Source organism: Plasmodium coatneyi, chromosome 13 (assembly GCF_001680005.1).
Source record: "Plasmodium coatneyi strain Hackeri chromosome 13, complete sequence".
NCBI lineage: Eukaryota > Apicomplexa > Aconoidasida > Haemosporida > Plasmodiidae > Plasmodium > Plasmodium coatneyi.
This window is the reverse complement of record NC_033568.1, coordinates 1705212-1719125: the sequence shown is the minus strand read 5'-3', so window position 1 is coordinate 1719125 and position 13914 is coordinate 1705212. Positions and strand designations below refer to the sequence as shown.

At 39.1% G+C, this 13914-nt stretch overlaps 7 protein-coding genes across 7 annotated transcripts; 5 read left to right on the top strand and 2 right to left on the bottom strand.

The window, feature by feature from the left end:
* Positions 1 to 216: 216 nt before the first annotated feature.
* PCOAH_00050960 (Uncharacterized protein) lies at positions 217 to 1113 on the bottom strand (the record flags this gene model as incomplete). The annotated part of the gene is made up of 1 exon (XM_020061878.1): positions 217 to 1113. The coding sequence occupies one exon, from the start codon at positions 1111 to 1113 to the stop codon at positions 217 to 219; it is 897 nt and encodes a 298-aa protein (XP_019917170.1).
* A 1484-nt stretch (positions 1114 to 2597) lies between these two features.
* Positions 2598 to 3308, top strand: PCOAH_00050950 (Uncharacterized protein; the record flags this gene model as incomplete). Its single annotated transcript, XM_020061877.1, has 2 exons — positions 2598 to 3022; positions 3218 to 3308. The coding sequence occupies 2 exons, from the start codon at positions 2598 to 2600 to the stop codon at positions 3306 to 3308; spliced, it is 516 nt and encodes a 171-aa protein (XP_019917436.1).
* An 817-nt stretch (positions 3309 to 4125) lies between these two features.
* Positions 4126 to 5382, bottom strand: PCOAH_00050940 (Cytochrome c; the record flags this gene model as incomplete). The annotated part of the gene is made up of 3 exons (XM_020061876.1): positions 4126 to 4601; positions 4775 to 5016; positions 5306 to 5382. The coding sequence occupies 2 exons, from the start codon at positions 4878 to 4880 to the stop codon at positions 4357 to 4359; spliced, it is 351 nt and encodes a 116-aa protein (XP_019917333.1).
* Positions 5383 to 7391: 2009 nt separating this feature from the next.
* PCOAH_00050930 (Uncharacterized protein) lies at positions 7392 to 8178 on the top strand (the record flags this gene model as incomplete). The annotated part of the gene is made up of 2 exons (XM_020061875.1): positions 7392 to 7788; positions 7940 to 8178. The coding sequence occupies 2 exons, from the start codon at positions 7486 to 7488 to the stop codon at positions 8033 to 8035; spliced, it is 399 nt and encodes a 132-aa protein (XP_019917229.1).
* A 1664-nt stretch (positions 8179 to 9842) lies between these two features.
* On the top strand, positions 9843 to 10121 carry PCOAH_00050920 (SOAP; the record flags this gene model as incomplete). The annotated part of the gene is made up of 1 exon (XM_020061874.1): positions 9843 to 10121. One exon carries the CDS (start codon positions 9843 to 9845, stop codon positions 10119 to 10121), a length of 279 nt encoding a protein of 92 aa, XP_019917105.1.
* Positions 10122 to 11524: 1403 nt separating this feature from the next.
* On the top strand, positions 11525 to 12064 carry PCOAH_00050910 (Uncharacterized protein; the record flags this gene model as incomplete). Its single annotated transcript, XM_020061873.1, has 1 exon — positions 11525 to 12064. The coding sequence occupies one exon, from the start codon at positions 11525 to 11527 to the stop codon at positions 12062 to 12064; it is 540 nt and encodes a 179-aa protein (XP_019917370.1).
* A 553-nt stretch (positions 12065 to 12617) lies between these two features.
* On the top strand, positions 12618 to 13751 carry PCOAH_00050900 (Uncharacterized protein; the record flags this gene model as incomplete). Its single annotated transcript, XM_020061872.1, has 4 exons — positions 12618 to 12694; positions 12828 to 13043; positions 13139 to 13399; positions 13487 to 13751. 4 exons carry the CDS (start codon positions 12618 to 12620, stop codon positions 13749 to 13751), a joined length of 819 nt encoding a protein of 272 aa, XP_019917265.1.
* Positions 13752 to 13914: the final 163 nt, after the last annotated feature.

Genomic DNA, 13914 nt, shown 5'->3' with positions numbered 1-13914 from the left:
AAAAGATAAGAAGGGCTTCAAACTGGTGGGAAATAAACACTCCAGGAAAATTGCTCCCCTCCTTCCGGAAAAGTCAGCTTAAAGACAAAACATGATTACACACCCGCACAGCGGAGTGGCTCTACATGGGTAAATACTCCTCCTACACTGATGACCAAAAAAGAACACTGCGCATTATAAATTACCCCTTCGAAAAATAATCACTTCTTCCCCCATTTAAACCTTTACAAAACTCGGAACAAACTCGAACGGGTAGTACTTATAATCCACGCCCTCTTCAGCTACCTGGACAACCATCAGACCAGACTGATCATTTCCCGCCTGCATCCCCACAGCGGAAATGGTAATTTGTTTTATATTGGCATCGATATTCTTCTCCCTATTGGCATGCAAATGTGCACAAAACACATGACTCACTTTGTATTTTTTTAACAAATCGTAGATAACAATTCTGCATTCCTTCCTTATGTGAAATTTATTCTTCTCTGAATAGTTGTGAAATTTCTCACCATATATGAGTCCAATATTTTCATCCTCCTCAATATCGTCATACATAAGGGCATGATGTAAAAATAAAAATTTATGCTTCACATTTTTGGAAACCATTTTTTTTAGAGTCTCTTCCAGCCATAAAAATTGTTTCTCTTTCAAATCCTGTACTTGTGTGTCGTCAAAAAAAACGGCAGAATTTAAAATGATGAATCCACAATTGTTGTAAATATAACTGTAGTACGTGTCTCCCCAAAAATTTTCAAAGTTCTTGATCGTCTCGTGTGTTGGTTCATTTCCAACATCGTGGTTTCCACAAAAAACATACAAATCGATGGACTTATCCAATTGTTCGAAATCTGTTTTTAAATCTTTGTATTGCTCAATTTGTAATTCATCCATGGGAAATTTATTTGCCAAGTCTCCCATTGTTATTACAAAGGATGGTTTTATTTTGTTCGTTTTCGTGATGGCTTCTTTAAGTAATTTGCGCTCTTCAGACCATCCGTGATTTGCCCTGATCATGCCATATTGGATGTCTCCGTAGAGAACAAAACAGAAGGGACTGAACTTCCCTTCGTTCACCGTTTTCCCTTCGTTATTCTCAACCTTGATTAAAACCATTCTGTTCAATTAATGCAGAAATTTCTCGCAAAAAAAAAGAAGAATCTCCCTACTCAATCTGACCTCGCGCTCTGGGCATATGCACAGCACCTGTGTGTTTTCCGTATGATGTGGGTAAGTAGCCTTCCCCAAATGCAATTTAATCAAGTAGTCACAAAATAGGAGCAAACGTTACATACACGTGTAATGTACAACCCTTTTGCAGTTATGTACTGCCAAACACGTGACATATACCAATACGCGACACGCTGTAGGACGTCCCCTTTTACGTGACACGCCTTCTGCCTTTTGAATTATGTAGGATTTGACCAAAGGATAAAATCAGTCACTTTGCCTTGGTTAACCTTCTCACGAAGGGAAGCAGCGTACTTTAACATCCCTTTCAGAATATATATATTTTTTTTTTTTTTTTTTTTTGGGCTTCCCCTTTTGATTTATATATTTTGCAATGATACCCCTCTTTTAATTCTCCAATATGGAAATGGAGCTACAATGCAGTTTGTCAAGAAAGGAAAAAAATTTTCACAATGCCTCAACGATTCAACGGCGCAGGTGAAGATAAATATCTCACTCCTTAACGCTCCAATGGGGGAACATACAAAAGCGTGTACGTGATAAGTGCACGTTACACCGATTAGTGGTGCCATAAATAAAGCCTCCTACGCAGCGAGAAGCGGCGAAATTTTCTGCAGTTCATTTCGGCCACTTGTGAAGAGGCAGAAAAATTAATCCCTCCAGTGGAATTGTCAATTGTCGGGCATAGTGAAAGAGTACCGGAAAAATATTTTGGCCCCCTTGAGCGGTGCTCAAAAAATGGCAACCGCTTCACGTCAAAGGAGGCATAACAACAGGAAGGGGCCATCACCGTATCGCCAACGAAGCGACGCATAGAAACAGCAGATCCGCAAAAATACCCCCACCAAATGGTAAGTACTAAAATGTACTGTTTGCGCGTTGTGAATTATGCAAAAATAAAGAAATGTGTCAGGAAGAGACCAATTCGCTCTTCCGCCCAGTTACCCACTCACTTGGAGGCACAACCCATACCGAAGAAGTAAATCGAGTTCACGTGAAACAAAACATGTAGCACACAAACGTGCATTATTCCGCATGTGCATTTTGTGCATAGGTCATTCTCCACCCTATCGACCACGGACCCTCTCCGCATGTTGCGCCTTTGGTGTAACCTAAAATTGGTCAGAACGAAATAAACTGAAGGAGTACAAAAGGTGATGCACAGAAGAGAGAAGAATTTTTTTTTCCTTCCCTCTCATATGTTGCTCACCCAAATTGGAAGTGATTTCCCTCTGCAGTACACCCAAATGATTGTGTAGAGATTTTATTCCCCTCAAGGGTCGCCAAACATAGCTACCTGCATGATTAAGCACACGGGGGGTGAATGCGCGGGTAGCAGCAGAGCAGACCCATTACGCTAACGCGATCATGCACCATCACGCTTGCACTGCTACCTTCGCACCGCCAAAATGAAAGTCCTCGGGAAAGACGAACCTATCACCAAGTTCGAGGCCTTCCTAGTCATCAAGAACGAACTGGAGTACGCCAAGCAAATAGACAAGCACCTCTGCAGTAAGCTGATCCTAAAAAAGGATGACACCTTTAAAGAAATGTATGAGAAATATTTTATGAAACTCCTATCCGATAAAATCCTCTACAAAGGAATACAAAAATACATCGCCGATACAAGCCCCCACTTGATACCAAAGGAATTCTACAACAAGGACTCTCACGAACTGGCAGAAATGACCAATAGCACTTCAGACAAAATTGTTCAGTTTTTTAAAGAAATAAATATGTACAATTTGGATAAGAAGGAAAAAATCCAGATGATCGACATAAACTGCGTTAATTTTGTGGACCTCTACGTGATTATGAACTATGGGGAGAAAAAGTAGGTGTTCCACTAGGGGGTACTCCACCGCGTTATCCCCATCGTTTTACCCCTGCGTGTGTACAACATAATGGAAAAAAAAGGAAACGAAATAGACATGCGCTGCCTATGCTTTGCCCATTTGGTAGTTGTTACCCTCACCTTATGTAATCCCAACTGAACATTTGTTTCCCTTTTTTTTACCTACCCCCTAAGGTGCGATGAAAACAACATTGAGCATATGCTACACTTGTTGAAGAAGGTTCATATCTCTCATGCTGATACCCCCTCGGAGGAAAACACCTAGCCTGGCTACTCATCGTTGTGGATGCACATAATTCATTTTACGAGGGGATGGTATCCATGCGCCATTTATTAATTACTCTTCATTATACCCACATCCCCCCCTTATTTGTACCCCCCGAAACGCGCACCTTTAGCCGTTCCAAATAAGCACGAGGCATTTACCCTAAATGATAATTTAACCAAAATGGTGAATCCATCTTGGGTGTATGTACACCTCCAATGGTAGACCCCTCCTTGTGTATCCCTTCCTGCTGGAAGTACACCTTTTTTTTTTGTTCATACTTTTACTCTGTTCAGCTCTGCCTTGTCATCCCCTTCTACCATATAACTACTCCAACACGGTAACTTTTAAAAATATATTTTTTTAAAAAAAGGTTATGTAAATATAACAAGCGGTAACGACATATTTGTTACTTTGCCATTTTAAAGCAACATGATTATCACATTTTTCAATTTACACATGCCACACGAATGTACATACGCAAGAAACATACTTCAACTTAAAAATGTGTCAATCGTGAAAAATGAATGAAGGAAAAAAAGAAAAAAAAAAAAGGGAAGCAGCATTAAGTACACGACACACCTATACATATGTGCACATATTATGTGTACGCTTCGTTGTGCTTACTCTGCTGCGATGTAGGTGGTCCTTTTAGGGAGTAAAACTGGGGATGACACTACCGTCCACCCTCCGTTCATCAGTTGGGCGGTTAACGCGATTATCCGTTTCGCCTCGCACTATTTTGTGCCATTTCGCTGCGTTTTTTTTATGTGTTTTTTCTCCCCCCAATTTTGTGGGAGGTCCACAAACAGGGCACAGAGAAATGTAGGGAAACAAAGCCCTGCTCCTCTGTGCACGATGTCAACGGCATTCTAAAATGCATCACACAAATGGGCGTTACACTTTGCATAACGCGACGTAAGCAAGTGGGCTTCTCCACTACTTAACCAGTTGACAAAATTTGACACGCATCCCCCGTTCACCCCCAAAGCGTACGTTCAACTCATTTCACATCCTTTTCATTTGCCCATTTCAGTACCTGCGGGCATCACTCCGAGGAAGCCTTCTTCAAGTACTCAATCAAATCCGCTCTTTCCTTCTCCTTCTTAATTCCAGCAAAAATCATTTTCGTTCCTGGGATATATAACTTAGGGTTCAGTAGATATTCATACAAATGCTTATCCGACCAGACAATGCCCGAGTTTTTATTTGCATCCGAATATGGGAAATCGGCTTCTCCAGATTTTCTGCCGTAGAACCCGTGTAGGTTAGGGCCCTGCTTTACCGCTCCGCCTGTTTAAGCAAATGGAGAGAAGGGAAGGTAAATAAATACATGCTTATGACGCATGCATACTTTCTCTTGGAGTGTTTCCCCGAATGAGCATACCTCTGCTCTCACGGGGATGTACACCCCCACACACTAAAACGCAGGTGCACGCAATAAACGAAGAGTCACCTCCCCTTACCTTTATTTATCGTGTGGCATTGCGCACACTTGGCCTTAAAAAGCTTGGCACCCTTCTGGTAGTCACCCTTAGGAACGTCTACTTTCGGTTCTGGCCTTACCGCCATGGTTGTGCTGTTTTCAAAAGGAAAATTATTTAATTAGGAACGAATGCGCAATTAAGATTAAAAAGGTGTGCGCTTAAGTCGGGAGGAAATTCTACAATGGGGACAATGCCGGTTGGTAATATTATTCAAAAATGATCTGGTAAAAAAAAAAAAAAAATTTAAACATAAAAAAGGATGTACATGCCAACTGGGGCGTGCCATAAATGTATTCATTATATGCGCAAAAAATGTTCCCTGTAAATTTGGGATTTTTTCACTTATTGGCCTAGCTCCCATCTGTTGTGAGCTCATGCATACCTGTTGTGTTCTTTACGCACGGTTTCCCTTATGCTGTTATAAGCTCCTTTGGTGATTTTGACAGGTTAGCGGGGGGGATGTATCATACGTACAAACATACATGCATATTTGCGCGTACACGTATATACAGTATTGAAAACTTGGGGTTCAAAATTTACAAATGGTTTTTACTTTTCAAGTTAATCTTAACTGCGGGCAGAAATATTTTCGCTTTACAAATAGATCAAATGAGTAATCTTTCAAACGGAAGAAATGCTCCTTTTTTTTTAAAATTGTCACGTATATTTATTTTTACTATTATGTTCATTTTGTTATAAAAAAAAAAAAAGCACATGTGAGAAACGTACATGTTCACACTGAACTGTGCATAAATATGTAGAAAGTGTTTCGTATATTTTAAAAACCTTTTTTTTTTAACATTTTGCAAATTTCTCCGCCTCGGCGGGCGTTCCGACCGCACAGGCAATTGGTACTCTCCTCCTTTTCCAAAATTTATGCCCCCGTTAACTAAGTTCCTTCGCAGGGCTGGAAGTGGGCCTTACAGCCATCCACACAGAACGTAGGCATAACCAAACAAACATAATAACACATAAACGCGTATACTTCTGTATACTTGTGCATATGTTGCAAGGGTTACAGGAGCACACCGATCATGTGCAAAATAGCACCCTCTTTTTATAGATCTTTAAGCGAAAAAGAAAAAAAAAAAAAAAATTGGTACTATTAAATTCTCACACAGGCGTTCTTATTTTGCAATTTACCATTTCTAGTGATCACTCTTAATACTCAAATGGAGCGCACTGTTGAAATATAATTTTTGTGGATTCTTTTTTTTTCCCCCCGCCTCCTCTGCCACACAATCGAACGAATGAACAGATGTATAATTACACCTACAACACTTACCCTCAGTTGCACGGAAATTACATAAAAAGGGTAAATTTTTGTACCAAAAAAGGGGTAAAAAAAAAAAAAAAACATGTACATAATACGTGAATTTTACGGTCCCACATTTTCCCCTCAAAATGGAATAAGAAAAAGTATGTAACTAATTTTATTCCTGTGAGCGGTCTCACATTTTCCATATTAACATTTAAAAGAAGAAGAGAATACAGCCATTTGAAAAAATTGCATATAGACGTATATCTTCCTCTTACAACACTGATAACACCCGTGGCGTATTTCACCCCCTCTCATCCTTTAAAAGGTAAAGCGGCACTGAAAATTCACTCCTATTCGAATTCTGTTCACCCTGGATTGTTACACCTTCCCATTTCTTCCAATTACATCGCTTCCCAACAAATGGTGAAAGAAAAAAAAACTTAACGAAAGGGTAATGAAACTGGTAAATGGTCGACCAAAAACCATGCCGTGAAGGCTATCTAAAAACAGGAGCTCCATTATTCTTTAAATCACTAAAAATGTGATGGCGAAATAATGACAGCGTGGTAGCTTGTGATCAACCTTTGCTGCCATAAAGACACAGTCTCTCAAAGGTTAACCCCTGCTCGTGCAGACAAAACAAACACATGGCGCAAATATAACGAAACCGTTTCTGAAAATATGCCTATAACAGCATCCAAATTTTCCAGTGGGCTCCTCTCGAAAGATGTCCTGTTTGTAAAATTTCAACTGCGTATTTTATAAGTGAAAGGTGCTAAAAAAAAAAAAAAAAAAAGCAAAAATTTACCTTCACAGTTCACGCAATAATGGTTAACTTCAGTAGGCAGTAAGATTATTTTCAAAACCTCTCCACCCCTTCATATATCCTTAATAAGACATTCATCACGACAAAAAAATCGGACGGAAACAATTGGATCATTAAAGGTACGTTCCTATGTCGATGTTGGTTTAAAATTCGCCCAAAATGGGAGTTCAGGAATTAATGAAAGCACACGTCTTTTTTATCAGTCCAACACGCATATACCGTGTGGTATCCAATGGAACATAATAAGACGAGAAAAAAGTTTTCAAAATAGAAGCAAAAAGGAAATAATGCGAAAAACGTGCAAAGTCAGATAATAAAAAGATATAATTAAACCTTCAAATGGAGTAATACAAAAAAAAAAAAAAAGTGCGTAAGGAGGATTTCTCTTTAAAATGCCATATGTGTAGACACACACGAAGAAGCAAATACCTTCCGGAGTTTTTATTTTATTTCACGTTAAGAAACAAAAAAATGAACTTCAAAGCGGAAGAAGTACAGATAAATAAATAGGAACAGCTTTACAGTATTGCTAGCTGAATATACGAAAAAAAAAAAAAAAAAGATCTCCGATAAACAGCATACAAAAGTGAAATTTAGAAAAAAATGGATGATAGTGATGTCGAAAATTTTGAAGGCGTTGAAGAACTGAGCGAAAACAATGAAGTCAAGTCGGAAAACGAAAACGCTGATACGAATATAGAAAACGAAAGTGGCGAAAATAATCCAGAAGATGGCGAAGACAAAGAGGGAGACAAGAATAATGAGGCCGAATTATCTGATAATCTGAGTGAAAAAAATGAAGCAGATCCTGTCGTCGAAAACGCGAATAGTACATCGGAAGAAGCGAACAATTCGCAAGATTCTTCCAATTCTACCTTTGACAAAAATTTATTCTCGGCCCCAAAGGTAAAAATGTGTAAGAAGTTGTACGGCCCTACGACTGCGAGAATGGGGGTGCAGCTCTGCATATTTTTGCGTGTTTGTATTTTCGCTTTTTCGCGTATCTCACCGCTTATCTGCTTTACCTCTTCACCATTTACTTTCCTCCTCCACGCAGTTCTATCCCTACTATCTTATGAAGGATCACGTTGTGCAGTACCTTGAGCCCATAATTAAAAAAGCCAGAAGAAGAAATTTCATGTGGTGTTGCTGACGGAAAAAAAGAGCCAGACATGAAACTACGTTACGAAAAAGTGTTATACCACAGAGGGGGCATATAAATATGGTGAGAGCAGAAACAAGAGGAGTTAAATCCACGCGAAAAAGAAAGTGCATACAAAAATGTGGACATATATGTTACACTTAGTACAGTCAACATGCACACTTTCTTGCACCAAACCTCTCTATATTTTGTTCCATTTTTTAAGAATACCACATTTTCGAAAGTGTTTATTTTGCGAAATGGTATATATACATATATACGTATGAACACTTCACGCTGAAAAAGGTGGAGCTTTTCGCTGTTCACAGAGAGTGCACTGATTAGGGAGAAGCACTTCTAATGAACATACCGTTTCTCATGTGCGCTAGATCGTCCCGTTTTTCCTTACCGAAACCGTATGAGCATTCTTTATTTCGCTTTCGAAAGCTGACTTAAATTCAAAACGCAACTTTGCATACATTCGGTTACGCCCCAATAGAAATTTCAACAAAATGAAGTGGCAGATGATGATACGTCTTTTCGGGAAGAACCTGTTCTCTTCACGTAAAATGAAAAAAAAAAAAAAAATCCTCCCATTGCAATTTAGCTATATTATTTTAAATATCCTCCAAAAAAGATTAATTTAGACACGCTCAAAATGATGCTTCTAGCAACAGTTCTGGGCAACGTCAATTTACATTTTAAACAGGCGATTATATGCTCATTTCTATAAATGGATAAAAAATAAAATTTCTCTATGTATCCAATTTTGCAGCACTTTTACCTATACGTGACTTTATCTAGCTCAATATTTGTTAAAAGGTGTCACAAATGAGCAAGAAAAATGCTATCCCACTCATTTTTCGAGTAAAACATAGTTTAGCCAAAAGGAGCACCTGCCTTTTGTCACATTCGTTTATATAATAAGGAAAAAATGGGAGCGGTATCTGTTCATGCGCAGGAATTTGTATTTATTTATATATTTTTTTTTTTTTTTTCCAATATAGCTGTCTCGTCCGAATTGCCTGTCGTTGTACACAATTCTTTTATGCTCAAATGAAGCGCTGGAAGTGGCAACGAAAATGCCTGAACAGGAAAGGCAATTAATGGGAAACTTTGTTTAGCTAGCTATTAAAAAAAAAAAAAATAGCCATTTTTGAGAAAAAATATAGCTATTTACATGAAAAAAAAAAAAAAAAAAAAAAAAAAAACAGCTTTTCCAGGGATGGACATTTCGATAGTTGTTTAATCGTTAATGTCTACATGTGTCTCTCAAAAAATTTAATATCCGACCAGTTGTCTTCTATTTTGTTTTCTCGTTTTATTATCCTTTTCACTTTTATTCTTAATTTCCAAGCTACCCTTATTTTTTTTGCAATTTGTCATAATTCTTCTTACTTTCCTCCTTTCGTGGCAACTACTTATATTCCTTAGCAGAATTCATGTCCTATGCTTAAATCCCTATTTTTTCTTTTCTGAGGAATTTTTTTTCGCCTTACCCCCCCTTACGCTTTTAAACTGCCCACATTCCTAAAGAAGTATATGCCCCTATACCTATTTTACATATTTACCCATTATCCCACATTCACCTATTTCCAAGATGAAACGCGTTTTAATTTTTCTTCTACCCCTACTCCTTGCATTGACGTACGCTCACGGAATAAGCTCTGACATAACCTCACATATTCAGCAACGAACAAAAAATACGTCAGCCACAAAGATTTTTTCCCCAAAAACAACAGATAAGGAATGCATAAAATGCCTACCCGATAATTTTTGTGAATGTGAATGCAGCTGTAAAAACAAAACGGGTTTTACCATGAAGTATAGACACGCAAGTAAGGGGCCCAAACTGGAGAGATCTAATCTACTTAAGAATAAGAAGAATACCAGCTCGGGACAATCTAGCGATATGCACACTAAAAGTACCATGTCTGGTGTACGTACGGAAGACACCCCACAACAAGGAACCAACACGGGGGACGGAACACCAGAAGGAACTAACACCCAGGATGATAAAATAACCGAATGCTCCTCCTCATGCAAAAGTGTCACGGGTGTCCAAACCGAGGAATGCAGCTGCTCCTGTTACTGTTAATTCGGATGAGGAAAGAATATCGGGTATCTACAAGTTTGGTGGGGATTTTTCCGATTGTTCCCTTCTGCCGAGGGGGCAGCTGTTCCCTTTAGATAGAGCCTTACTGCATATGGCCGCGCCCCTTTTCCGTTGTCACTTTTTTTAGTTAAAGCTGGAACTGTAGCGCGAATAGCTTATCATACACCTGTTTTAACGTTGTCGTTTCGTTTGTTTGCGCCGACCTGTTCGTTCCAGTTAGACCCTTTTCAACCATAACATTGTTTTCGTCTATGCGTCGTTACATATGTGCCTCCTTTTCGCAAAAAGAAAAAAAAATAAATACATTTTTCTTTCCCCTTTATCGCTCACATCAACACACAACAATATATTGTGCACAAACATGTAACATAAAGAAACAAACCACCAATATTGCGCACTACTATAAGTACCACTGTGTGTACAGACGCATGGGCACTACAGTCGAGTGTCCAGTTCGGGGGCGACTTGCACAATTAAGCATGTCATATACCCGCCCCCATTTGGAGTGAACGCGCCGGTTAAAATGGCAAAAAGCTGAGCGGACTTCCCCCTGCAGGTTTGTTACTTCGGCTGCCCAACGCATGTCGTGTTTTTAAGGAGAAAGAAATGAATGCATGTGTGTAGTAAATAACACACATTAGAGGTTAAAAAATATATCACGAGGGGTAAACCACTCCGGGGCAAGGTGCAGTTAGCGCTGCATGTATATTTTTTCCGTTCTTCTTAACTTTTTGGCCCACCAACGGGAGGATGATAAAGGAGGAAAAATCAAGCGGTATATACTTCGAAACAGCGAACCGTTTTAACAACAGCCTAGTGCAGAATAAAAGGGAATAAACAAATCAGTAAGAAAACGATGTAACCCCTTTTGTTCCTCCCATCTTCGAATAACTCGGAATATGTGTGTTCAATCTACCGATGGGAAAATGGAAAGCCATACTGGAACAGCTTCAGCACGTCATCCCACTGACCCCGTTTGACAAAATAACAAAAGCAAAAACGGTTTAATTAAGAGGTGTGAAACAACCGATATGGGGAAGTATGCATTTATATGAATAAGATGAATAGTTTTTTTTTTTTTTTTTTTTTTTTCCCTTGTGCCAATTTAAAAAGAGTCCACAGTAGCACATGCTAAATGGACCTAAAAATTACACACAGTAGGGCAAGATTTAGCATCACAGTGAATGCTAGAAAGAAGGGTTAAACGTAGTCAGGTGTGGAAAGATACATACATATAAAGCGATCATATCGGTGGGTACACCCACGTCTACCCCCCACTTCATTGGGATGTAAAGGCAGATGGGTTATTCCCACTCGATCACTTCGAACGCACACATAAAAAATGTACACCCGCCCCAACACAGACATCACATATACAAAACAGTATGCCGCCTGTAATTTACAAAGCCCCACTGCCCGTGCGTCTAAAAGCGCCCAAAGGAAGAATAGTGCCGCTCAATGGCCCAGACATAAAAATTGGGAAGTCACTTATTGCTGCATGCCCCAGAAGAATAAGAGCAGAAAAGTTGGCCGAAATGAAACAAATTATACGTAGATATTTAGGAAAAAAAAAAGAATATTTTCTCGATGTGCATGCTACTTATAGTGTAACAAAGAAACCAGATGGGACCAAAATGGGACAAGGAAAAGGAATCATCGACTATTTTGTTGCTAGAGTTCCAACAGGAAAAACAATTTTCCACATTCCTTCCATCAGTCCATTTAATAGCTTAGGATTTGAAGACCCCGTCTATAGAGTTCTAAAAAAAGCAGCAGCTAAAGTAGCCATTCCTTGTGTATTTAGGACACAAAATAATATATTTCGAGTCAACAATGTAAAATATATTTCCCAAAAGAAACTCGCTGCTGACCAAATGATACAGTTTAATCAGTACAGATCAAAGTTGTTTCAGAAGGGCGAATAAAAAAGAAATATATATATATATCCCACTGGAATGAATTACATTGGAACTCTGAGATGGAAAGTACTGCACCTATACCGTACTTGCTCATAAAAAATTGTTTCACATAAACACTAAACGGGATCTGCTTAACACGTACATGCGGGGACAGTCCACCACCATCACCACCCCCTTTATGGAACTCTTCCCTCAATTCGGGACGGACAAGGGAAAGTATCCCGCAAAGGCACAATTTTTTTTTTTAAAGATGAAAATATAAACATGTGCCAAATGCACTCTGGCTATGTTCAAGCGACATCAGCAATGTGCACGGTAGGCAGAATGTTTCTTTCGTTTGCTTTTTTTTGCTTTTTTTTTTTCGTAAAATGGTAAGCCAACTGTGACTCATTTTTATGCGGACTGCCACACAATAGGGCTGAACAATCTATTTTGCCCATTTGTGCAGGAGATGGAACAGTGCCCACTCCTCATGTCTTGGTCCACTCGAACGGGCAAATAAGGGGATCCTACATTTTTAGCGTGTGCATAGTAATAAGAAGCTGTCCCCCATGCTGGAATGGAAGGGCTGTGGTCAACTTTGCATTACAAGTTAAATGACCACGGGGGGAATGCACTTTTGGCGCGCGTCAAATGGTACCTTTGCATTTACAGATTATGGATGAACTTGTATATATTGAGCACCCGATAACACTTTTGACGAGGCCACGGCAGTTGGGGGTGGCATCCTTGAGGGAGATGTTCCATATTGTGAGGATGTCCCACACAGTCAAGACGTCCCTTTTTGTGACGGACGGACGAGGAAGGAAAACCACTACGCTGTTTCCAACAAATCGAAGCAGAAAGATTGCACAGTGACGACTTCGAAAGAATTATACCACTGTCTCGAATTTAAGAAGAACGAAAAAGTAACCTACAACATGACAGTCAACAGTGTGAACAAAAAGAACTTCGCAAAAAAAGAGTCCTTACCATTCGCAGCAACGTATGCAATCGAACGTGGAAAAGCGCTTCTGTAGGTACGAATTCTTACAAGTCCGGAAATGGAATAATTACTTGTGACATGTCTTTATTTTACAGCGATAATGAACCCCCCCCAGGGAGAGAAAATAATAACGTACCCAACGCTCTAATGAAGAGAATATTAAAAGACACATTTGATATGAAGCACTCCATAAATTCAATCAAATCAATTTTGTGTCCCATTTTAATTTTCCACTCTGAGAATTATTCTTATAAAAATTCGAGTTCATATATTTTGCTGGACAATGCGAAAGAGTGTCACAAGAAGGCAGCTTTTTTATTTGATTTCATGAACGAAGATTTTGTCACGGCCTTTAAGTGGTTCTCAAAAATATCCAATTCACAGAGATAAGAGAAGTTATTTAAAAATTTGCTTTATTTGTACGAACACCCGTCATATCATAGGAAGGAAAATTTTGGTACAAGTACCGCGGCAGACAAACAACCAAATAGTTCTATTAATAGGGAACAGAGACAAAACACACGTAGTAATTTAGAAGAAATATGTAGCTGTAGATTTTATTCAACATTTGGCGAAATTGATGATAACAACCTTAACGTACCTCTTATCAATAGTGTCACAAATACACTTCATTACCAAGGGGTGCAACTTAAGTTAAGCCCCAAGATACAGGGAAGATTCTACCTAATATCAAACTCACAGTTATAGCCCTTCCAGCACCAGCAGTACCACTAACTTATTGGATCCTATCCTTGTATTTTCAGATATGGTTTACAAAGAAATGCACGGCAAGTAGATTACCCATGTCGGTAGGTAACACTCCTATTTACGCCACATTCTGAGCGAATAAGAATGGATCGTCTAATCCACA